A 23,498-nucleotide genomic window follows, 5' to 3' on the forward strand; every position below is an offset into this window, starting at 1 on the left:
TTTATTTACCTCAAATCGTGACAGACTTGTGCTCTGTCACAGGGACTAAATAAAAGTTAAAAATCAAGTAATTACAAGGTATTCATACAAAGCAACAAAGTCAATTTTGGTTCTCAGAATGATTGAAATCAACATGTTAGATTTCCCTTTTTTAATAATAATAAGAAAAAAACATCAACACATAAATTTAGGCTTTTCTGATGTTAACATAAACTATAAATTAAAATTATTTTCTTTTCATATCATCAGACCTGGACAGAAATGTCTGAAAGAACTGGTGCTCAATTAAATAAAAGGGACACATTAAGTCCAAATTTTAAGAACCAAATTATGAACTCTATATCTTGATGTGCTGTTTTTAACTCTGTTATCTGGGATTTATTGCTTTTAGCTACTTCACACAGCTCTTTTTTTGTTATTTTTCAAGAATACTTTTTTCCATTAGAATACAATCTTATGCTAAAGAAATACAGACTTATGCTGAAAAAAGGAAGGAATTGCAACAAAAACTTTTCATAAATAATCAGAAGAACAACAAAAAGAATGTTGGTTAGTGTCATTAATTAAAATCAATTGGAAAAAAACAGAAGAATTATTAATTTCTGTGTATTTTAAAGTTTGGAAACAGAAAACACACAGTAATTCAAAAACATGCTCTTTGTGTCCAGAAGGGGGCAGTGCTGGTCCTCAGTGAGAAGCACGTGACTCAGTGGTGAGCTGTCACGGCACGTGGTAGCGCGTCAGCCTGCTGTCTCATTCAGAAAATAACACTGCTAATAATAATGACCATCCATTCCTTTCTGAATGACTTTGAAGTCATGATGACTGTAAAATAAAAAAAGTTAAAAACCCCTTAAAATAGCCCTGCACAATCTAACTACTTCATTTGATGGAGCCTTCTCCTCAGGAACACTGCATTTGTTTGCTCTTTAAAGGTCACACTTAAGTCAAGGAATAATCCAACGCGAGTTTTATTATCTGTTTATTATGAGACAACCCCCTGCAGACCTATTATGGAAAACATTTATCAGTTGCATTGTTTGTTTAAATCAAAACTTAAATATTTGACTTTACAGAAACATCTCTGTAAAGTGTCCCTTTAAGTTCAACCTCAAACATAATCACATATGCTCACAGCAGTTGGTTAAAGAGGGAAACGATTCAGTTTTTTCCAAAAACAAATGCGTAACTTAAAGAGCGTAGTGGTGATTTATGATAGCGCATGCAGGCGTGCGTAAACTGGTTTTGTAAGGGATTCAATGATTTACATAGATTTTAGACTTCAGATCAATTTTTCCAAATTCATTTTTATGTCTTTTTTATATTAGAATAACAACCAGAGCTTAAGACGAGGTGACTTTAATTTGCCCCACAGACATTGGTTCCCATTAGCGCAGACTGGTATGTCTTCATCCCGAATATTAGGAAGGCGTGGCCACTCTTCAGAGAGTTAGAGTTCCAGTGCAGGTTGTGCGCGTTCTGTGCGCAGTTTCGGTGACAGATCAGTTTACTCGTGTAAGAGGGAGCCACACAGAGCTGCATGCGCGACGCGTTGGAAGAGGTGGACAAAGCGCGCCGGCTCTGCGCACGCCCCTTGTTTTGTTTTGTTTTATTTTTGGGGCATTTTTTCTCCATATTGTTCGCTTTTTCTAAGTGTCTTATCAGATGCTGGAAGCAAACCTTTCCTGTGTCAAGATTTCCGATCTGACGGACTAACTATGGATAGTCTGGGCAGCCGCTGTAAGATCGTGGTGGTGGGAGACACGCAATGTGGGAAAACGGCGCTCTTGCATGTTTTTGCTAAGGATTGCTTTCCAGAGGTATAAAATCAGCCAAACCTTGTACATTTCTAAATTGATGACATGGAAATCTGTAAATGAGAGAACTGCAGGTGTCATTCAGAACATCCACCTGACTGACAGAGAGCTTCAAGAGGAGTAAAGGGGAGAAACCTCGCAAATTTCTTCTAAAAATGCGTAGAATTGTTTGCCCCTTCACGAAAGTTACTTAAAAAGCTTACATTATTTGTGCTAAATGTGTTTTTATATGTAATTAACCACTTTTTCTTTGGTGTTGTCTTTTAGAAATTGCATCCCTCAATCTTCTCATGAAAAACTGAAACTAATTTCTCTTTTTCAGAGCTACCTGCCCACCGTGTTTGAAAACTACACAGCCAGCTTTGAGATAGACAAGCACCGGATCGAGCTTAACATGTGGGACACATCAGGTTAGATCATTTCATATCTCTGCAGGCGCCTTCTCTAGGAGGCTGCTGACACAAAATCAATCTCCCTCTCAGCCCTGCCTCTGTGCCCGTCCCCGGCTGCTGACCTGAGGACTGCACTCTTCTCCCCAACCTTTTCAGCTGTTCAGAAAAATGCTACAATCCAGAAACATTTGATGTTTTCTGCCTCTTTTTTAGTTTGAGGTATCTTCTTTTGGCAAATGTGGTGCCTGCTGTGTCTGTCTTGTGTTTGCATTCCTCTCAGAGCAGGTCACTGTGTGTGGCAGACTCTTCTCATGCCCCGGCCCAGGGTCAGGCCACTCCAAGGGGCAGGAAGGCATGGATAATTCACACAGGATGGGCCTGCAGGGACCTGTAATTGCTCTAACTGTTTAAGTGTTTTCATAAGATTTAGATGGATGCTGGCTCAGGTCAGGTCAAATATTTGACATGGCAATTTGAGCCTTGAGAGTTTGCCACATTTTGGAAACAAGTTTGCTGCTTAGTTTGACTTCTTTTGCTAATTTGATTTAAACCTAATGAGATGACTGATGCTCTCCTGAGTTTACACAGCTGAGAAAAACCAATTCAGTAAATGTTCCATCCGGATTCCATCCACTTGGTTTCAATGGAACATTTCAGAAACTGTGCCACAGGATCAAATTTGAAACCTGCTGGTTTTTTGTGGGTAGGAGATGAAGCGACCATGCTGCACTCTCGCTCTAACACACTTTTGTCAGTGTGGATGCCTTCACTGCTCTGAGCTACCCTGAGACTCAGCTTGTCAAAGCAATTTCAGGCTTTATCAGGCTCCTGCCAGCCAGCTGTATGACCGCTGACATGACTGAGCACTCCCAGAACAGGAGCTCTCATTCCCCCGCAAGGAATTCTGTTCGAATGTTCACAAACCTGAAACTGGCTTCTGGTAAAGACGATGAAGTATTTTTGAGTCACATGATGAGTCAGAAAGAATGTTGTTTTTCCTTGAACCTCAACAGTGACCCGGAGAGTAAATCTTCTCAAGGCTGTCACTCAGAGGTCTAGGTCCTCTGGGCCTTAGAGGCTCAATTTAGCCTCTTTGAGAGGCTAATGATGATGGTGGGAATCCTTTGCTTCTGTCCATCTTTAAAATTCTAAACCGCCCTTTGGCAATAATCGTCTGTAATCTCCAGCAGGGAGCCGCCTACCTGTCGGCGACGTCACCCTGCCTGCAGGGCGAATGTGTGTTTGTTTGCCCGGGCGCTCCTGTGTGTGCACACGTTCATGTGAAGCTCCATTATTCACTGATTCACAGCAAACACAGATGTTCCTACTTTCTCTCAACAAGAAAAAATAATTGGCTCACACTCAGATGAAAAGGGCTTTCATCTGTGGAAAATAACCTGTCTCCCATCATTCCTCATTTAGAAACAGATTTATTTTTCTTACCCCCCCCCCATCATCTGTTTTACCTCCTCCTGTCCAGATCTGTTTTCAGACCACCAGTTCAGCATCCTAAGGGTCACTCACCACAATTTGCAGACACCTAGGACTTTCTGCAAATGAATCCCTGTTTGGGTGGACTTATCAAATGTGTGACATGCTTGGCATACAGTTAAACTTTGAAGCTTGACTCATGAATTTACTGCAATTGTCTCTTGCAAGCTGCGACAGCTCTGACCTTTAGGAAACGGAGGAAGGGAGGCTCTGAAAAAAAAAGAAAGAAAGAAATTTGAGTTTTCCCTCTGGTGCTGAAGGACTTCAAATGAAAATTAATTGTTTGTGCACACATTCAGTGCTTTTTTCTTCCCGCTATTACACTGTTTTAAGGTGAACCTTAAACAGTTTCATCCCTTGGTGAAAGAAATTATACACTTTTAGATTTATTTAGCTGTAATTGCATAATTTTCTCTATTAAAAACTTCCAAATTCTACAGTTTCTCACTGACTAACATGCAAAGGCTTCTTCTGCATGCTTGTAGCAGCTTGGGAGAAGGTTTTGTGCTTTTTCCCACCTTGCAGGCTGTGCGATCTTTGTGTACTCGTGCCTTTGATCCTGGAAGAAAGTGATGAATGCAAAAATCTGGAGTTCTGAAACTCTAATTCTGCTGTTGTTTATGTTATGTTTTAATTTTTACTTGTTTTAATTTACATCTCGTCCAATTAGAGTTGTGTTAGGGCACTTCAATGAGAAGGATTATGAGAATCGTTTAGAGCATTTGAGTTTCTTATGACCCAAAACCCATCGAGGGACCCAAAGTCCCACTTTGTGTTTAGAAAAATACATTATGGTTTTGTATCTGTTCAGCTATTCACTTATAACAAGTAGCCTTGAAATATGCATAATACTATTATAACGGTTATATTTATCTACAAATAGCAACTTTAACTTCTTTTACTTTTACCAGCACCACATCTATCATCTTTTTTTAATAAAATCCTGCTGTGTCAAATTAGATCTTCAAAAAAATGAAACAAAATCAATTCAAACATGACATTGTTTATCATTACGGATGGAAGAACAGTAAATTAACACTTTTACCTTCATTTTACTCATGTTAAAAATCTATTCATAAATGAACTATACTTAAATAACTAAAAGAAATTAACCAAAACTAAAAACCCATAATTTTTGCAAATAATTAGATTTTTTTTCAAAGCCAAAGAGCCACAATGCTGTGGAGCCTCAGGTTGCAGTCCCATGCTTTAGTAGAAACAATGACTAGAGAAACTGGGTGTGTGTGTTAGCCTGGGGGCGGTGCTGGTAGCAGGAGCCATTCCTCACCTATCTACGTCACAATGTGAGAACCTGCTCGTTCTCGTGGATTGGGAGGGGCTGGCGATCAGAGAGCAGTTTTTAGAAGAATTCTCAGAAATGAACGAACCAATAAAAATACAGCTTTGGGGTTGTTTATAGTGAGGAATGAACATTATAATGCACTTAACAGCTCAAAAAGTTGATTTTTCATGATATAGGCCAGGGGTGTCAAACTTATTTCACCGAGGGTCACATCAGCATTGTGATGGCCTCTAAGGGCCAGATATAACTTATACATGTAACTAAATGTAATGAAAAATAAACGTAACTAATCCTTAATGTTAAATAACTAATTATTTATTTACTCTAAATTTTTAAAGTGACAATTACAGTTGCATAGAAAACATATGTTTTCTTGTTACTCTAGCATAAGTCCTTTTAAATTTGATTCTGTCAGGTTAGGTTATTTGGACAGTGTTTAAAACCTAATGTATAGTTGCCCAATAGATATTTTAAGTCCAATTCCCCCTAGATGTGATTAAATACACAATCATTTTTATTTTTTATCTTAAGAAATTTAAAACTTTTATGCTTTTGCGGGCCACATAAAATGACATGGCAGGCCTTGAGTTTGACACATGTGATATGGGTCCTTTAAATGACTTTTTTGTAGAGGTTTTTCCTGGCCACATCTCCACATCAGAAAGAAAGAGTGATGAAGAAAATCTAAGAAATAAACTTGTTTCTGGAGCCTGGGAGGAATGTTATTTTTGATGTTGTCAATCCTTTAATTGCATCTCACTTTCAGTTCATATTAAAACTAGGTACACGTAACAATGCTGATAATGGATAATAGAAGGAAAACATATTTTATTATTGAGTCTAGTAGTGTCATTTTTTTTAATTTGTGGAGACATTAGCACCCTTCAGTTTTTCCACTGCCTTCACTTCTTTTCAATCCACATTTTCTTAAATTTGTCTTCTTGTCATCTGTCGTCACAGAAATAAATGTCTCCCTTTTAATTGTTGGCAAGATCTGCATGCTGTTGTCTGCCCGCTTGCAACAACATTATTGATTGCTGTTGGAGGCGAGTCTGGTGCCTTCCCGTATGGGCTTAAATTTCTCGAATGCGGAGAGATTTGCATTGAAGTGAATGCTCCCAGTATTCATTGCTGCAGCCCAGAAGTCACTCGTTGATGATTATAGTCTGATTATATCCGGTTCTTTGTCTGGGTCTGGTCTCTATAGGAACAGTGAGAACAAGGTTGACCTCCTCTTCCAACTGAAGTCAGATTTCTTTGCTTAAATTTATAGTAAAATGTTTGATCTGAATTTTATGAAATTATGTAGACTCTAGCTGATTCAAAGACAGATAAAGTCACATCAGTGGGTCACCTCATAGCGATGGTCACTGAGGTTTGTTTCTGCACTGCATGTGCCGCTGGTTTAATTGACTCATAAAGAAACCAGAGCTGTCAAGCAGTCAGAATGTCAATGTAGCTCAGTGATAACATATCCAAGGGCCATTAGTGATTGACAATGCTCGTGGGCCCCTTTGGTAGTCAGCCAGTCTAGGGTTTTTTTTGTACAGTGCCTGAAGTATTAATGCACTCTCCCACTTCCCAATATGGGCAGAGTGCCTGAGAAAGATTCCCTGTATCTTTGACCAGAGTAACAGCCCCTGAAAGGGGTAAACGCTCCTACATGTCCCAATGATAACAAGCTCTGTTTCCCTAAAGTTCTCCCAGCAGCACCCTAATTTTTCATGCTTTTTCTCCTCTCATCTGGCTCATATTCTGCATAAAACCAATTCCCTTGTGTTCTTTGTTAAGATGGAGTCCTTTTAAGGAGCGATCCGCACAAATCGTGTTGTTCTTTCTTCTTTTGATGACCTCCTTGGTGCTAATTACATATTCTGCTGCGGTTTTTCTTGTTGCATCTGACTTTCTGGAGATTACTTGTCATTCTGAGCTTGTGTGAGTCTCGCTCTGTTCTCTGTGAAGAGAAATCAGCAGTGTTGTCTGTTTCCTCCAAATCTTACCAGCCCTTCTAACAATGTATTTTTCATCTACGTTCTGTTTGCTTCCGGAACATAACACTAGTCTCTCGCAGACTGTTTTCCTGCATTAAAACCTGCCAGAAACTGTATGGTCTTACAATAATTAAGTAAAACTTTTATTCTATTTTAAATTTGGATCTCGGCTGCATTTCAGAGTTTAAGTTACAGTATTTTTGATCGGAAAAATCACATTAATTTTCCAGGTCAAGAAATAGCAGAGTTGTATACAAACAGATAAAAATTACAACACTTTTCAGTTTCAAGGGGGCAATTTAGGGTCAGATGAAAATCATGTTTTGGGTGTTTCTCGTTATCTTGAGGCATTTTTCTCTTGATGGAGGACATATATAAAGAAAAATTAAGCTTAAAATTTAAGCAGACGAAAAAATGCTTTTAGAAAGAGTTTGAGAAGTTACTATGGCAAGCCACAAGCTCTCTGCTACTTTCTGATGCATCCACTAGTAGACAAATAGATCCATGTATGTCTTTGTTTTCCTCATCCGAACTGGCATCTGGCTTAAAACCAGCTCCAATATTGCTCTGCATCTTTGGTGCAACAAAATGTTAGGTTGAGGATGGGAAGGGCTGTAAGATAGCGGGAGAGCACGTAAACTGGTGGAAGATGGGAAAGGTGCAGACAAACTCTGTGTCAACACGCCCCTCCACAACTCAGAGGGAAATTTCTAATAAACCCTTGCTCCTGTGCAGAAACTATGTTCACGAAAATGACACAAGTTTTTTTTAATTTGGCTAAAAACTGCATCATCGTAATCAGTAGTCCACTGGAAATGCTTTTAAAATAGATCAAAAGAGGATTGGAGTGGGACTTTAAACTGTTTTCCTTCTTTATTTCTAGATGAACACAACTTTGCTAGTCTGCATTCGCTCCTCCTTATGCTGAACCTTTCGACATGCCGACTTTATGCCTTTTAAGCTCCACATTCTCAGTGCAGCGGAGCAGGAGGGCCTATGATAACATGCTGAGTTCAGTGAGCTTTCTGATCCTCAACACTTTCCACTTGATTAATCTTTAATGGGCATTGAGTGATCTCCAACCGCAACCCTAAGCAGACATAAAATCAACACTCCCCTCTTCCCTCGACGCTCGCAGGACGTGGAAGATCTGGAGAAAGTGCAGTGGGATCTGGCTGGAGAAGCGAGTGAATGCATTGCCAGAAATGACATTACCTGCTCTTGGCTCATGCAGCTACTCTGCCGCTCTCTAAAACACCAAACTCCAGCCTAAACAATTGACAACCCAAGTATTGAGTCACTTTTCTCAGAACAAGTTTGAATTTTAGTTCTTTTTTGGGTGTTCAGAGACTCTAGATGACACTACTTATGACAAAAACAGTTTTATTTTTTTGTCTTTAAGGGAGAATGACAACTTTCTTTCAACTGCTGTTCAAAGGCCTTAGTGGTGACACTCAGCTTAAGCTCTGAAAGTTGCTGCTACTCTTTCCAAAGCCAGCCCGAGGCGAGAACTGCTTAAACTAAACCTGTTTCGATGAGGCAGAGAGAGAGAGGGGGGGGGACAATCCCGGAGGAACTGTGCCCGGATGACAGTTTCAGCTGACGAGTAAACAGAAAAAAAAGGAAGGCTGGGGGAGCATTGAAGTCTTTTTTTGCACCCAAAACATAATTTTAAAGAAAAAAAGTTCTGGGTTTCAAAAGGACCAGAAAAAATATCACTGATGTCATCCAAGCAACTGCAAATCAATCTCCTTCTTAAACCAAAAAGTTTAGGACCTTTGTGATTGGAGGTGGCTGATTCCTTTTCTCCTCATGGATCTTCAGGAGAGATCAGGAGGAGCTGTTTCACTTTCGATGTCCTTTAAAAACTGCATAGCAGTGATGCAAAACTCAATTCTTAGATTATTAACAACATGACTCAAATAGTTTTTACATCACTCGACGTAAAAACGTATTGAAGATCACAACGAAAATGAAAGAAGCAAAACCAATTAAAGCTACAAGTAGCATTTAGCGGGCCCGAGCACGTGCGACCGCCTGGCACGAGCGACCGCCCCGTGAGCAACGCCCTGCTCGAGCCATTCTCGTCGTTTTTTCTTGTCCATTCTGGAGCTCCAAGCTATTGTTAATACGACAGCAGCCTGGGGGGGGGGGGGGGGGGGGGGGGGGGGGGTGGCTGTAATCTGTTGCCTTAAGGGACAAAGACTTTTGCATATAGCATGAAAAAAATTCAAGCAATGATGATAATTGCTATCACTGTCCCTAAGGATGAGAACAATAGAACTCATTCAATTTCCACTACAATGTCTAGATGAGTGTCAGCTATGTCTGATAACTTGGCCAATTAGCTGGACCGGGATCTTGCAAAGTGCAGGTGGTTAACGTCCAGTGTGATGAGTCTGTGGACGGCAACAGTACAGCATAGCTTTTGGTTTCCACAAGAGAAGAACTCCTGACACATCTGCCCTAACAGACAACTACAAGAGGAGTTGAAATGTATAACACGGTGAAGGAGTTTTTGTGCAGAAAAAGGTACAATTAGAAAAGCTGGTAGCAGTGACTGCAGATGGGACTCCTGCTATGATCAATAGACAAACAGGTTTCATCACTCACTGTAAAGCTGACCCAGACTTTCCAAAATGTCTGCATTACTGCTGCGTCATTCACCAGCAGGCCTTATGTGCAGAAGTGATTGGCTCTGGACATATAATGACTCTTATTCTGAAAATCGTAAACAACCTCAGCTGCAAAGCTAAACAGCACAGGATTTTTAAGGTGCTATTGGTGGAGATGTCTGTTGAATATGGTGAATATGAACATTGTGAATCTGAACTTGCATTCTTGACTGACATTACTGGAAAACTAAACCACTTGATCTGCGAGCTGCAAGACAATGGCAAAACTATTTTTTTTTGACCAGCCTGCCTGAGCCAGTGTTTTTCTTGTGGGGATCTTTTCTGCCAGGGCTTGTCAGCTTGGTCAGTGGATGTTGCTGCAGTTGTCTCCCTTGCTGGGACAGCTGGAGTTAAACACAGCAGCTCACGGCTCTGAAGTGGACCCTGTTGCTGTCCCAGTCTGGATGGGCACTGTGGCGATGTTCCAATGGCCAGGCTGGCTCCTGGTATAAAGAGATTCCCAAATACCATTTCCTAACCGCAGAGCCAAGGATGTGTTTACATGTTTAGGTCAAAAATGTGATGGACAGCTTCATGTTGTCTAAACATGCCACCCTGTTATTAATCCAGTTGATATGGTTCTCCATCTGTGTCTAGGTGATAGAAAAGCATTTTTTTTTATATTTAGAGCTCTAAGCAAACAAACAGTTGTCTATATAAAAGAGCTTTTACAATTGTGCACTTTTAGCAGGTCTCTGAGTTCATGTGACCAATGTATGGTGGATTTTCACAGACCTTGTTTAAAACTGAAGGTGAGAGAGACTTAGAGAAATGGCTTCATTGTTCTGGAGTTCTTTGTTTCATCCACAGAAGTGTAGAATTGGTGATTGATTTTGAAAAGCTGCTGAAAAAAGTATCTTTTTCAAATTGCAATTTCTAACTTGGGTTTTACATTTTGTGTTCCATTTTTTGTGCTTTAATTGGGAAGCATTTGTTATTTGTTTGGTGTTTTTAAGGTTCTGCAAATATACACATCATTTTTTAGAGACATTTGTTATCAGTTGTGTTTGTTGATTTGTAGTTTAATTTCATTGGATGTATATATGTCGTGTGGGGGGGAGGCTCGAGAGCAGGTAGGACCCAGGCGCAGAGACGGGAGGCAAACGGGTTCAGGGCAAGTGGGTTTATTTAACTAACAAAAAGCGCTGCAGAGCAGGATGACAAAACTAAAAACAAAAACTTACTGTTGCATGGCAAGGGACATGGACGCCAGACAAGAAGACGTGATCAACATGAGCAGAAGTTAATGGACCAGCACAGGAGGAAGGCAGAGACAAGACTTATATACAGACAGGGCAGACAAGACACAGGTGAACACGATTAGGGCAGATGGGGACCAAAGGAAGTAAAACTCAAGAAACATGACAAGACAGGAAACCTTTCAAAATAAAACAGGAAACAGAACCAAACAAGACAGAACAAGAACTAAAGCGAAAAAAAAGACAACAAACTGAAACCATGACAATAGAAAGGAAAAGAAGTTCAAACATTGATTATAAAAAAGGATATAAGAGATAAAAAAAGAAAAAGGAAAAGAAAAAAAATAAAATATTGATTTAATTGCATTTTGAATGAATAAAAAACAATGATTAATAGAATCAGAATCAGAATCAGGAATCAGAAAAAGTTTTATTGCCAGGTTCAGTAGAGCGCACTTTACAAAACGAGGAATTTGACTTGGTGTATAGTGCAATTAAGAATAAGTTAAAAATTAAGTTAACAACAACAACACACTATATACAGTAGAGTAAGGTGAATTAAAGTGGGAGCACAGATGGGCTGGGATGGTGGGGCCTGTAAGTGGCACCGACAGTCCTTTGGTGGGTGGGTGGGGGGGGGGGGTCACCTGGGGGAGTTGGGGTTCTGTTCAGCAGGCTGGCTGCAGTGGGGAAGAAGCTGTTCTTGTGGCGCGAGGTCCTGGTCCTGATGGACCGGAGCCTCTTGCCAGAAGGGAGGGGCCGAAAGAGATTATGTCCTGGATGAGAGGGGTTGGCTACAATCCTGGCTGCCCGCCTCCAGGTCCTGGAGATGTGCAGCTCCTGGAGAGACGGGAGGTGGCAGCCGATCACCTTCTCTGCTGAGTGGATGACGCGTTGCAGCTTGGCCTTGTCTCTGGCCGTGGCCGCAGCGAACCAGACTGTGATGGAGGACGTGAGGGTGGATTCGATGATGGCGGTGTAAAAGTCTACCAGCATCTTTTCAGGGAGGTGAAACTTCTTCAGCTGCCTCAGGAAGTACATCCTCTGCTGGACCTTCTTAGTGATGGAGCTGATGTTCTGCTCCCACTTGAGGTCCTGGCTGATGATGGTTCCCAGGAAGCAGAAGGACTCCACAGAGGTCACCGGGGAGTCACAGAGGATGACAGGGGGGAGGGGGGCTGGGGCCTTCCTGAAGTCCACTGTCATCTCCACTGTCTTCAGAGCATTAAGCTCCAGGTTGTTAGCGCTGCACTATGACACCAGCCTGGCTATTTCACTCCTGTAGGCCGACTCATCTCCGTCAGAGATGAGGCCGATGAGTGTGGTGTCGTCAGCAAACTTCAGGAGTTTGACAGACAGGTGACCAGCTGTGCAGCTGTTTGTGTACAGGGAGAGTAACAGGGGTGAAAGGACACAGCCCTGGGGGGATCCGGTGCTTGTGGTCCGAGTATCTGAGACGAGCTTCCCCAGCCTCACATACTGCTGTCTGTCCGTCAGGAAGTCTGTGATCCACCTGCAGGTGGAGTCAGGCACATTCATCTTGGAGAGTTTTTAATACTAAAGATGTATGAAAGACATACCGAAAAAATATGTCTTTCAGTGTTTAACTGGCTGTCTTTGGATTATGCATGCCTGAGTAATGGCCATTCTTACTTCTCATCTCTCTGTTCACTGCTTGCTAATTTACATAGCAGGGGTCCCAGCAGGAGGGGGCGGGGTTGTAACACGACTCCTTCAGCAGAGCCAGGCTGAGAGAGGCTTTGACATGTAAGATGTTAGATGTTAGAATGCCAGATGTTAGAATGACCAGTTCATTTTATATCTATGAAAATATTCAGGTAGCTATGGGACATGTTTAGCTATAGGTCTGTGAAAATTGGTGTCGATTGTTGAAACATAAGTTACCATAAAAAAATGTTTGTTTGGAGTCTAGACAGATTTAACACAGGTTTTTGGATGAAAAAGGATTTTTTATAAATCATCTGTTACACTTTTAAGTCTGAAAAAAATATGGAAGGCAGCAAACACAGATCCCTACCGTTTTTAATTTTTTTGTGCTGATATTTGAAAGATAAGTTATGCAAAAAAATAGGTGTTTGCAGTTTTGCCTAAAAAGACGTTTTCGGACCTTTTTGGATGAAATGTTGAATAAAAGTTCACCTGTAACTTCAATAATTCTGAATTTTTTTAGGAAGCAGTAGCACATAAATGCCTATGAAAGTTGAATTCTTGGTGCTGATAACCTAAACATAATTTATGCTAAAAATCTTTGTTCAGTCCAAAATTTCATTAAAAAAATCAAGTGATGAAGTTTCTCGTAGACCCTATAGTGTTACATATCAAAGCTGGAGGTTATTAAAGGCATCTAATTCTGAAATCTCAGCTTCCTGAGACAAACGGCTGATTTATAATAAATTTCTATTATTTGGGTGCACATAATCGACCACTTCCTGTTACGCAGGCACCGTCAGGTGTACACCCATGAAACTTTACATGATGAGAGAAGACCCTTCTGAGTATCTCCAGTTTTAATTTCATGCACATCGGACAAAGCAAAGAGAAAATACAGGGCAGAATGTGCCCCATGCAATAACTAGGTGGCGCTATAGAGCTCGTCCAAGATTGTCATATCCATGGGTTCAGAATAGAAGCTTCATCATATCCATTGAATTTCAGTGAGATTGGACAAGGAATGTGCACGTGAGAGCAACTTTTGTGTGCATAGCGAGATGCCCAACTTTGCCGCTCTGTCACGACCACACCCCCGCATTGAAAGTTATGGTTTTTTGTCAGAGTAAACTTCAATGGCTTTTCAACAGGTGGACGTCATTTTGAGGTGTGTCGGCTCATCCTACTCGGAGTAGTGATGCTCCAAGTAAAACATGTCATTTCCTCTTGCCAGCAGGTGGCGCTACACTTTTTCCAGATTTTTTCACTGCAGATGTGTTCAGAGTCAGACTACAATCATGCATATCAATTTTGGATCAGATTGGATTTTGCATGGCTGAGTAATGGCCATTTTTCTTTTCATGGCGTGTTTTCGAAACGACCTCCAATTTTGACGCGCCGCCATGGTCACAAACATCCATAAAAACTTAAAAGCTTCGCAATTTAACATCGGACATGTGTCTAGTTTACACAACCAAAGTTTGAAGTCATTACTCCAAAATCTCTAGGAGGAGTTCGTTCTAGAGCGAGGCCTGCAAATGTCCAAAATGAAGCAAAAATGACATATTGACCTCAATATATCAGACTTCCTGTGCGAGTGACAGGTGGGTCCTTTCAGACTTTTTTGTAAGTCTCCATCTGAAGAACATGCCCTGTAAAAATCAAGCTTGTACGTTAAAGCGTATGCGGGGCGTCGGGACAAAAGTCACTGTAGGTGGCGCTATCGAGCCGTTTTTGTGCGCCCATGCCAATCTCCTATAAAATACGAAATTTTTCGCGACTCCTGATGTGTGTGCCAAATTTGGTGAGTTTTGGGGTATGTTAAAGGCCTCAAAAAGGCGACTCTTCCGGTAGAATAATAATAATAATAATAATAAACATTCGAATTACAATAGGGTCCTTGCACTCCGTGCTCGGGCCCTAATTACTTTACATTTTGGAAATCACAACAAGACACTAAAAAACATAATGTAACTCTAAAAAAATTCAACTAAATGAAAAGGAATGAAAAATAATTTCCAGAAATGAAAATGAAACTGGAAAAGTTATGGGACATCACTGATGGGATGATCACATTTGTTCACTTTTTTATTTTAAAGTTATTATATAAGTTATTACATACATAACCTGTCATTTTTATTTATTTAATGTTTTAAATGTTGACATTTTCATTTTAAATGTAATATATTGTTTCTTCCTAGTCAGGACTCCCTTAAATTAGAGGTTCTTAATCTCAATGGGACATTTCCTGGGTAAATATAGGTTAAATAAATAAAAAAGAAAGAAAAATAAATCAAGCTTCTGGCCATAGACAGTGTAATGGTTGGGTGATACATACCCAGCCCAAAGTCGTTATGGCTCCCCCTTCCTATAGCTGGTTTACACATCACTAAAACTCCAAATGTCCCTACCATTGGAACAATAGGAGTAGAAGGAAAGAATTCGGATTCAGCCTTATTTTGTTTCATGTTTTTTAACATTTCATTTTGATCTGTGGAAATTACTTTGGTTTTCCAAAATGTTTCTTTTTTATTTCTAAAATGTAATGCTGTTTTTCTGTTGTTTTCATTTTTCATTTGGAATCTGCATTGAGTGATTTATTGATGTGATTTGCCCTTCAGGGCCACCATAACACATGCATTGTATTATAAATATTTTTTAAATGTTGGTTTGCATCGATCAAGATAGTCTTGATGTTAAATGATGGTATTTCATGGCTTTGCTGTGATGGAGTTTCTCAGATTGGTCTTTGTAATGTTGAATATTTGGAAGCTACTAGGAAAACCTGTCGTACCTCCTAACTCCCCAGACAGATACTACAATGCTCATAAACATATTTTTAGACAAACAGGTTTAAAGTTTTGACCTTGTGGTTTTTAGACTCACAACCCTCAACTTCTGAGCCTTTTTTGTCCTCCTCTTGGCACTAGATCTAAGATAGATTTCTCAGCCTATGCCTTATATAATTTCTGAATAGCGTAAAAAATGTAGGAGCAAATTAAATCTTGCCCTTTGCTTTTTAAATAGCTATCATTACTTAGATTTTTCTAACATGAATCACAAAGAGTTTTCACCTCCTTATTTCCTTTTGAATTACCTGTAGTTCTGAAGTTTGGGAAAAACAATTACTGCGTGACACTTTAAACAACTTTGTGCAGTTTCTGTCAGACTTCTCCAAAAGCCAAGAAGCAGCTTGCAATTACCACTTCTTCCTTTTCAAAAGCAGAGAAAACAGAAAAAAAGTGAAGCAGATAGGAGCAGAGACGAGGTTAAAGTTCTCAGAGGAGGTGAATTGTCAAGTATATTTCTCTTTTCATCTTCTTCCCTTGCCCTTCTCTTGTCAGTGTTCTCTGTATCTGATAGCCCATTAGCGCTGGGGTCACCAGCAGTCAGAGCCCGTGTTAGGCAGGAGGCAGTGGGCAGATGTGTAATTACCACAGAGAATATCAGCTCTCCTCAAAGGAAGACGCCCACACTCAAACGCAGTGCAGCCGACCACATGCACCCACTTTTTAACTCACTTTTAAATGCATATAAAAAGAACTGAGAAGCCCACATGTCCACCCGCCCATAAACAATGGAACAAGCACTTCTGGGAGGCCCCAGAGAGTGCAACACCCTAATTCCCCTGACCTCTCAAGAAGACCTAAAGTGTGTGCACGCATACATCTGAGAGCTGACACACATTCCTTCAGCACATCCCAGCACTCCATTAACGGTCATCTTCAGCCCCATGCAAAGTGTGTATCCTGCTTTGCACACTGCTGATAAGCGCTATTTAGCCCTTACTTAGTTAATGTCCCATTATATGAATCAAAGGGATGAGTTATTAGGCAGGAACATGACGGTGACGGAGTTTGAAAGTCTTTGGGCACATTGTAAAGAAAGAAAGTGAACACTTAAGGCTTTTGATGGCTTACTTTAATTCAGATTACAAGTTCTTTCATGAGCTTGGCCATGCAGTGCTATTAACAGGAAAGTCTTTAGCTGCTGCAATGACCAACAAAAAAAGAGGGGCATAAAGGTTGGCAGTGTTTTGCAGGCAAGCATATAAATGAGAAAGAGGCATAGCGGCTAAGGTACTATAATTAAGGGAGCTTTTAGAGGCATTGAACCACAGTGATTTAAAAAAGTGTCATTACATTAATTAAGAGGTTTTCCCAATAACATACAGATTTATCTTGTGGTCAGTCACTTTCTGAAAAGGCAGAGTTTTTTCTTTACATATATTTTAAAAGTTTTGAAGACCCATTCTGATATAAAATATGTCAGTGACCAAAATTAAGGATCATTTTAACACTTTGCTGCACAAATAGTGTTGCAAAAATAAAAACAGACTTTAATGTGAGATCTAAAGAGTAAAACCTTTACAGAATATATTTTATCATTGTCATAAGTCTAAAGCTGTGTTCACACTGCTCTTTGCAATGCATGTTCAAGCATGCCACTTCCAATGAAAAGTCTAATTAAACGCGCGTAAAAGTACATTTCGGGCTTATGCGTTCAAAACTCTTGTGTTCATGTGACTGTTTTTGGGCTACAAAACACGCGGCAATTGAACTCGCATTAAGTTAAACCAGTTGAACTTTGACCAATCAGGATTTGGTAGTGTACCCGGACGGAATTATACGACACCAAGTCTTTCATATATCAGAATAGAGCTGGGAAAATAAAAGCCTGGACCAAGACTTGCACCACTTTTACATTTCGCACCAAGTCTCTTTCAACTGTAAGTGGCGGACGTGCGCTGGAAAACGGTAGGAGAAGAAGCCCCTTTCCGCTTGTCCAATGTGAACTCCATGCTCTAAACTCACATGTCAAATGCTGAGTGTGTCTGTGCCTTCACAAGTTATCGGTCGGGTTTTCTGAATACTACTAAAAAAAAAAGTATTGTCTCTATGAAGCAATTTATAAATTCCGAAGAGGATGTCATGCTACTGAGCATGCTCAGAGGTTGGTCAGGAGAAAGTAAGCATTTGGGTTTGAGGTGATAGATGAACTGACAAGATAAAAACTGATGATTGAGTGATAACATTTCAACCATAGGTGGAGAAAGTGATGCGTTCAGGTGCCCTGCATGACTACCTGAGGACGTTTGTGTGGGAGTCAAAGTTTGGAATTCCTTCAGTTCAGTGCTCGTGACCATTCTTTCTGTCTAATCTGACCAGATGCGTCGCGAGTTGTTGAAAAGCAGTGGGGTGAAAGCAGGAGCACAATGAGGCAAATAAATTGGGGGAGTCAAGTGTTAGCATGGAAGGCGTGGGTGGGCGATCTTAGGAGTGTTTTGTGAGAACAGCGAGCTCCCACGTGTTTGAAAGCTAGAACAGGGCACAAAGGGAGTCGACAGAAGGAGGAGTACATCTGTGCTGTTCCCATCACCTCCTCGCCTGCAGAGATTTCAGTGGGGAGGAAAAGTTGTAGGTGGCACCCTTGGGACCTGACCCAGTCCAGTCCATGGAGAAATAAACACACGAACACAATCTGTCACATTTTCAAACCATTGTAACCTTCTTTTCAAATGTTTTAAAATCACACTTCCTGCAGGGATTTTAATGATCTCCCTTTGACTATCTTTTCCAGCAATAAAGCATTTTCATGGTATATTTCTCCAAACACATGATTAATGGAGCATTTTTATGTAAGTCCTCTAAATATAATAACCTCTACTAGTTTATTTGAAAACTGTCTGTCATCAAGGTGCTTCTAGTTTATGTTGGTGCATTTTCAGATCAAGTGCTTTGACAGATCGGTGCTTTTTACAGGCCATTGTTCCAATGTTGCAGTCATTTCTGAGGTGTTGTCAGACGTCAGCTTTAAAAGAAACTCACACTTATCCCCACTGACACAGAACCAAGCATTTGTTTTTTCTCTTCTGCAGCAGCAAGGGCTGCCGTCATCCATCCACACAGATAACCCACCCAGGGAACTGTGGCTCTGTGTGTTTTCTTGCGGCCAGCTTTGTGCAACAGTAACCGATGCAGCTCCGGCTTTGATCAGATCACTTCAAACAGCCTCACTGACTGTTTCTGTCTTTCCCAAAGTGAGCGCAAAGTCCCTCTGCCCCCCTCTCCCTCCCAACCACGTTCATATAAGCAAAACCCTCTCAGCATTTCTCTGCGACCTATTGGAGCGTAAGAGAATATGGGAAGTGAGGATGTATTTCACCTCCATCACCCCCACCTGTACCTCACACACACACTCCACAGACCCAATCATTTATGGATGACTTTATTTATAAACAAGATGCAAAGCGCTCTCTTTCTGGTCGCTGCTGCTTTTGTGGCAGAGAAATTGCTCTTGAAGTGGTGCCACGTCTCCCCGGTGGCCTCCCCTGGAGTTGCAAAGTGGGTTTGGGGTATAGATACCATCATGATAGGGATGTTTTTGTGTGGTTGTGCACTGGAGCAAGAGAACCTTATGGAGCGAACGGTGTCTTATTTCACTGGCATGTTTTTTTAGTCTGGTGCCCGCTCAGCTGCAGTGTGAATATTGTCATCCATTCTTTCAAACTGGACCAACAGCTGTGGCCAGACGGGCAGCAGTCGCATTGTTATTACAACTTTTAATGAAAATCTTCAAGCTGAAGCACAAGTTTCAAAAGAAGTGTGTGAGTCTGACAAAGGTGTCAGGAGTGGAAATGAAAGATGTGATTGCCTCTTCCAGGAACACGTGGGGATGATTCTGAATGCTGCATCTGAGTTGGAACCTTTTAGAGTGGATTTTATTTTGTCACTGGTGCTGAATTAAAGACCCATTTCACTGAAAATTGTGCTTTTAACATGTTCTTGAGGCATTCTCTGAAAATGGAGGACATGTAACAAGAAAATTAAGCTAAAAGTTGCATGTCTAAGTAATTCTTTATTCAAATCATTGTGAATCAGGGGCAGATGGTTGAAAAGAGCTCATTAGAAAACACGCTGGGTGGGCCACAAGCTCCTTGCTCCACTCCATTCTGATCGATTCTCGTAGACGACGAGATCCATCTATCGTCTGAGATGGCATCTGGTTCAAAATGGCTGGATTTCTCCAATATTGCTCACTACTTTTGTTGCCCCAGTAATGTTAGGTTTGGGAGTGAGGGGCTTTAAGCTAGCAGAAGAGCACGTAAACAGAGGGGCGGGGTCGCCCTTTTATTTACAGTCTCTCCTACAACTCAAAGGTGAATTTCTAATGAACTGCTGCTGCTCTGCAGAAACTATGTACTAGAAAACGACACAGGTTTTTTCACATTTTGGCATATATATATATTTAACCCTTGTGCTATCTTAGATGACCCCACCCTTACATTGTCGTGTTCTCCCTACCATGCCAAAGGTGGATAAAGGTGGAAAGATTTCATGTAATCCATGGACACCAGTGCAGATCACAAATCATTGAAGAAAAAAGGTTTAGCGCACTGTCTAGTGGGTCTAGATGATCCAACTCCCAATGTTAAAGTGCCTAGGATAGCACAAGGGTTAAAAGACCACTGAGAATGCTTTGAAAATAGATTAAAAGGTGAGCGGAGTGGGTCTTAAAGTCTGTAACGCAAAAAAAAAAAAGAAGAAAGCGTTCTTTAGGTTTCATTACTGACTTGGCTTTTTTGCTGGATGAAAAAGTTGGTAGAAAGATGCACGTTCACGCTTGATTTGAACTTCTGCATCCAACATGTTGTGTTCACGCTCCCTCTAGAGCACCAGTCATCACTCACAGGTGCTGACTTCTCCCAACAAAAGAAAGCCCAGTTAGTTTTTGTATTATAACTCCACAACACCTTAGCTTCCCCAAGGATTAAAGGTTGACACAGTCTAGACTTCCTCCCGCCTTATTGTCACAAAACTCACAGGGGAAAACTGAAGCAAGTTCTTCAAAACACACAGAGTGTGTGCTCAGATCAGCAGAAGAAAGGAGCGAAAAAAGAAGCAAAGTGATCTTTTAAAGCAAGAACCACAACCTGAGACAGACTCAGAGATCAGACATCAGGAGATAAAAAGTACCTCTGCTGTGTCTCTGGTGGGTCAGGTGTGTTGCGAGTCTACAGAGAGGCTGGCGATGAGAGAATGTGAGATTGGACACACTTGTGCAGTTTGATACTTCTGAAGAGTCTGGGCGATAGACAGACTCTGTCCTTTGTCAGCTCTGTGGTCGGCTCTGCTGCTACCAGACAACAGACATCAGCACGGTCAGAACGGATCCGTTAAAGGTGCTCAACGCCCTTCAAAGGCTGCACCTCTTTCAGAGAAAAGAGTTAGAGCTTTGATCAATATCTCCCATGTGAAGGTTGCAAAAATGAAAGGTTAATGGCCATTTAACCCCATGTCACCTCCTCTGCTCTGTCTGCGTGCTAACGCCTTTGAAAAGTGGACACAGCTGACAATGTCAAGTTATTATCATCGGCTTTAACTCTTTGTCCGTGTTTGACTAGAGGACGCTCTCTTTGGCTGTACGGATTGCGTGTCGGCATAAAGGCAAACCACAAATCTGAGACTCAAGAGTTTTTTAAATTAATGGATTGTTTCCAACCAGGGAAACATTATCCTCAAAAGAGTAAAAAAAAAAAGCTAACAGGATACAAAAGTAAACGTCATGTTAAAGAAATTGAGTGTGTTCTCTTCTTTGTTGTGTAAAATATTCACTGATTTGGAGGAATAAGAGACGATTTGTGTTGGAAGTAGATTATCTGCTCTGGAACACTTTTGCAAACTACATTAACATGCATTATTAATTATTAGATCTTCTCTGAAATAAATTAGAATAAGATTTTTTTATCCAAACTCTCCTGGGGAATGTGAACCAGTGACTGTAAATGATCCAATTATTTAAAGGTTAAAGGTTAGTTTGTTCTTTTTTTTTAATTTTTTTAGCTCTTTTAAATTGCCATCCCAAACCCTGGAGTAGAGGAAACTACTGGTATGACTATTTTAAGACTGGTTGTTAATTAAAACCTTTTTTATGAGATTTCGAGATAAAATAATAAATACAAATTAAACACACATTAAAATATACCTTCAGCAAAGTTGTAGTGAATATTAAATCTGGCCAGAGATGTGAGTGAGCTTTTTAGAGCTTTTATTTTCTTAAATACATTTGAAACAAGTAAATAAATGCTTGACATTTTTTTTTTGTTAAGTTTTGCTTAACATTCCTGGGTTTATAGTTATTTTTTGCCTTAAATTAAGTTAGTTAAACAAATGGTTTAATTTTTAGCAATTTATAAATGTAATATGTAAAATGTAATATTCTGCAGTCTAGAGGTAATTTGCTCTTCCGACATTTCAGTCCAGGTTATGTTACACACTAAAAATTAGTTCACTCTAGAAAAAATATGAAAAAATAATATTTTGTAAGTCTTTTTCATTTTTGCCTTGCTAAAGTTTGTCTGTGTGCTGTGTGAATACTCTCCTTCTCAAGCGTGGGCTGACCAATTCTGTGCTACCAATAGGGTCAGGAACTCCAGCTGCAAGTGCTGTAAACAAGTTTGGTTCCTGGATGTGGGGTGGTCGAAGAATGCGGCGAGCCGGCTTTGATTCATGGAATGAAACATGCTTTCTTGCACAGCTGAGTGGCACTCCAGGTCAAAGTAAATCCACCTCCTCTCTAGGGTTGCTTCCACTCCTCTATGTGTTCATCCCAAAATCTTCATCCAGGAGAAATAAAGTTGTAGAAGTTCAAAAAAAAAGATTTCCTGAAAGAATAACCCCAGAGAATCTCTATGATGATTTTGCTTTTTTACTTAAGGGAAAGAGAAAAAATGGGCAAAGAGGGAAGACATGAATGTGGTGCTAAAAATGTATTAATTTCGTTCATTTTTTTTAAAAAGTGCTTATATAGTCTAATGGGGGTGTTTGTTGCTGATGACTTCCTGCCATATGTGCATGAGCACATCAGAAAGCCCTCAGGCTTCTCTCCCATTCATAATGGTTTGCCTGTAATAAGCGTGCCTCAGACAGACAGACAGACAGACAGTCAGACAGACAGACAGCAGGCTCTTGCTGTGATATGAAATAAACGAAATTTTGCTCTAGTTTTTCCATAAAGTATATTTGATCGTTTGTCCTCATAAAGCGAGGCCATCCCAGAGGAACGTTTAAGTGAGCAGTTAGGGAGCTGTCATGTTTCAGACAGGCTTTCCCCACGGAGGAGTAAAGTAGAGACATAAATGAAGTTATAGCTCAAACTCTCAAGGCTTATTACTGTACATTAGCACTCCACCGAGTTCCTGTCTGCCTCAGCAGCCTCCGGGATATTTCTGGCTTCTGATGAAGCTTGACTGATGGGCGTTGCTTGCCTCCTACTTCTGTCACCTCTTCTCAGCAAATCCTTCGTGATGCTGATGTGTTGTTTAGCACTAATTAGAAATAAAGACACAAACCGCAGTGAGAGACTGTGCGCTGTAAATCAGGATAACAGCGCAGAAAGGGGATTTTTTGTGTGTCTTTTCATTGGCACCGTGTGGCAGACTCCCCACCCCTTGCCAGGCTTGAGGGTTTTTTATGGTTCCTGCCAGGTTGCATGCTCCCCCACCCTCCTGCTTCATCCATCTCTTCCTTCCTCTGTCTAAAATTCAATTGACCTTTTGTTCCACCTCACAGTGAACGGGCACAGGCCAGCCCCACCAACAACCTAGAGTTCCCATACCTCTTTATTTGATCTGTATCCACTTCTCTTATTACCGACCAAAACACTCACGCCCGCCCTCTGATCCCCATTTAGAAACAGCTCTGTCCTCTATTCTTCCTTCCCTGTTGTTCTCAGATGCTATGGTGATTGGACTTTAGTAGTGCCTTGCACTAAACGTGTTCTTTTCCCCCTCTGCTGTCTCTCAAAGCATTTTTTTGCAGACAATGCAGAAGTGCTGATGCAGCTTTTCTGTCACTCAGACACTCAGAAGGAGCACAGTGTCTGTGCTGGGAGGACAGTGAGGATCCTATTACGGTTATTTTATTACAAATCGATCTTACTGATTCTCTTTACATCTGAACA

General features: G+C 40.7%; 1 protein-coding gene across 1 annotated transcript in view; it reads left to right on the top strand.

Annotated features, from left to right (window-relative positions):
- Positions 1 to 1,268: 1,268 nt before the first annotated feature.
- LOC101158526 (rho-related GTP-binding protein RhoN) overlaps positions 1,269 to 23,498 on the top strand; it is a 34,714-nt gene continuing 12,484 nt past the window's right edge. Inside the window, exons 1-2 of the mRNA XM_004071273.4 lie at positions 1,269 to 1,820; positions 2,140 to 2,227. Of these exons, the coding sequence (XP_004071321.1) occupies positions 1,719 to 1,820; positions 2,140 to 2,227 (190 nt within the window). The 5' untranslated portion in view covers positions 1,269 to 1,718. The remainder of the gene's footprint in view (positions 1,821 to 2,139; positions 2,228 to 23,498) is intronic.

The sequence above is a fragment of the Oryzias latipes genome, chromosome 8 (assembly GCF_002234675.1).
Source record: "Oryzias latipes chromosome 8, ASM223467v1".
In the NCBI taxonomy this organism is placed as follows: Eukaryota; Metazoa; Chordata; class Actinopteri; order Beloniformes; family Adrianichthyidae; genus Oryzias; species Oryzias latipes.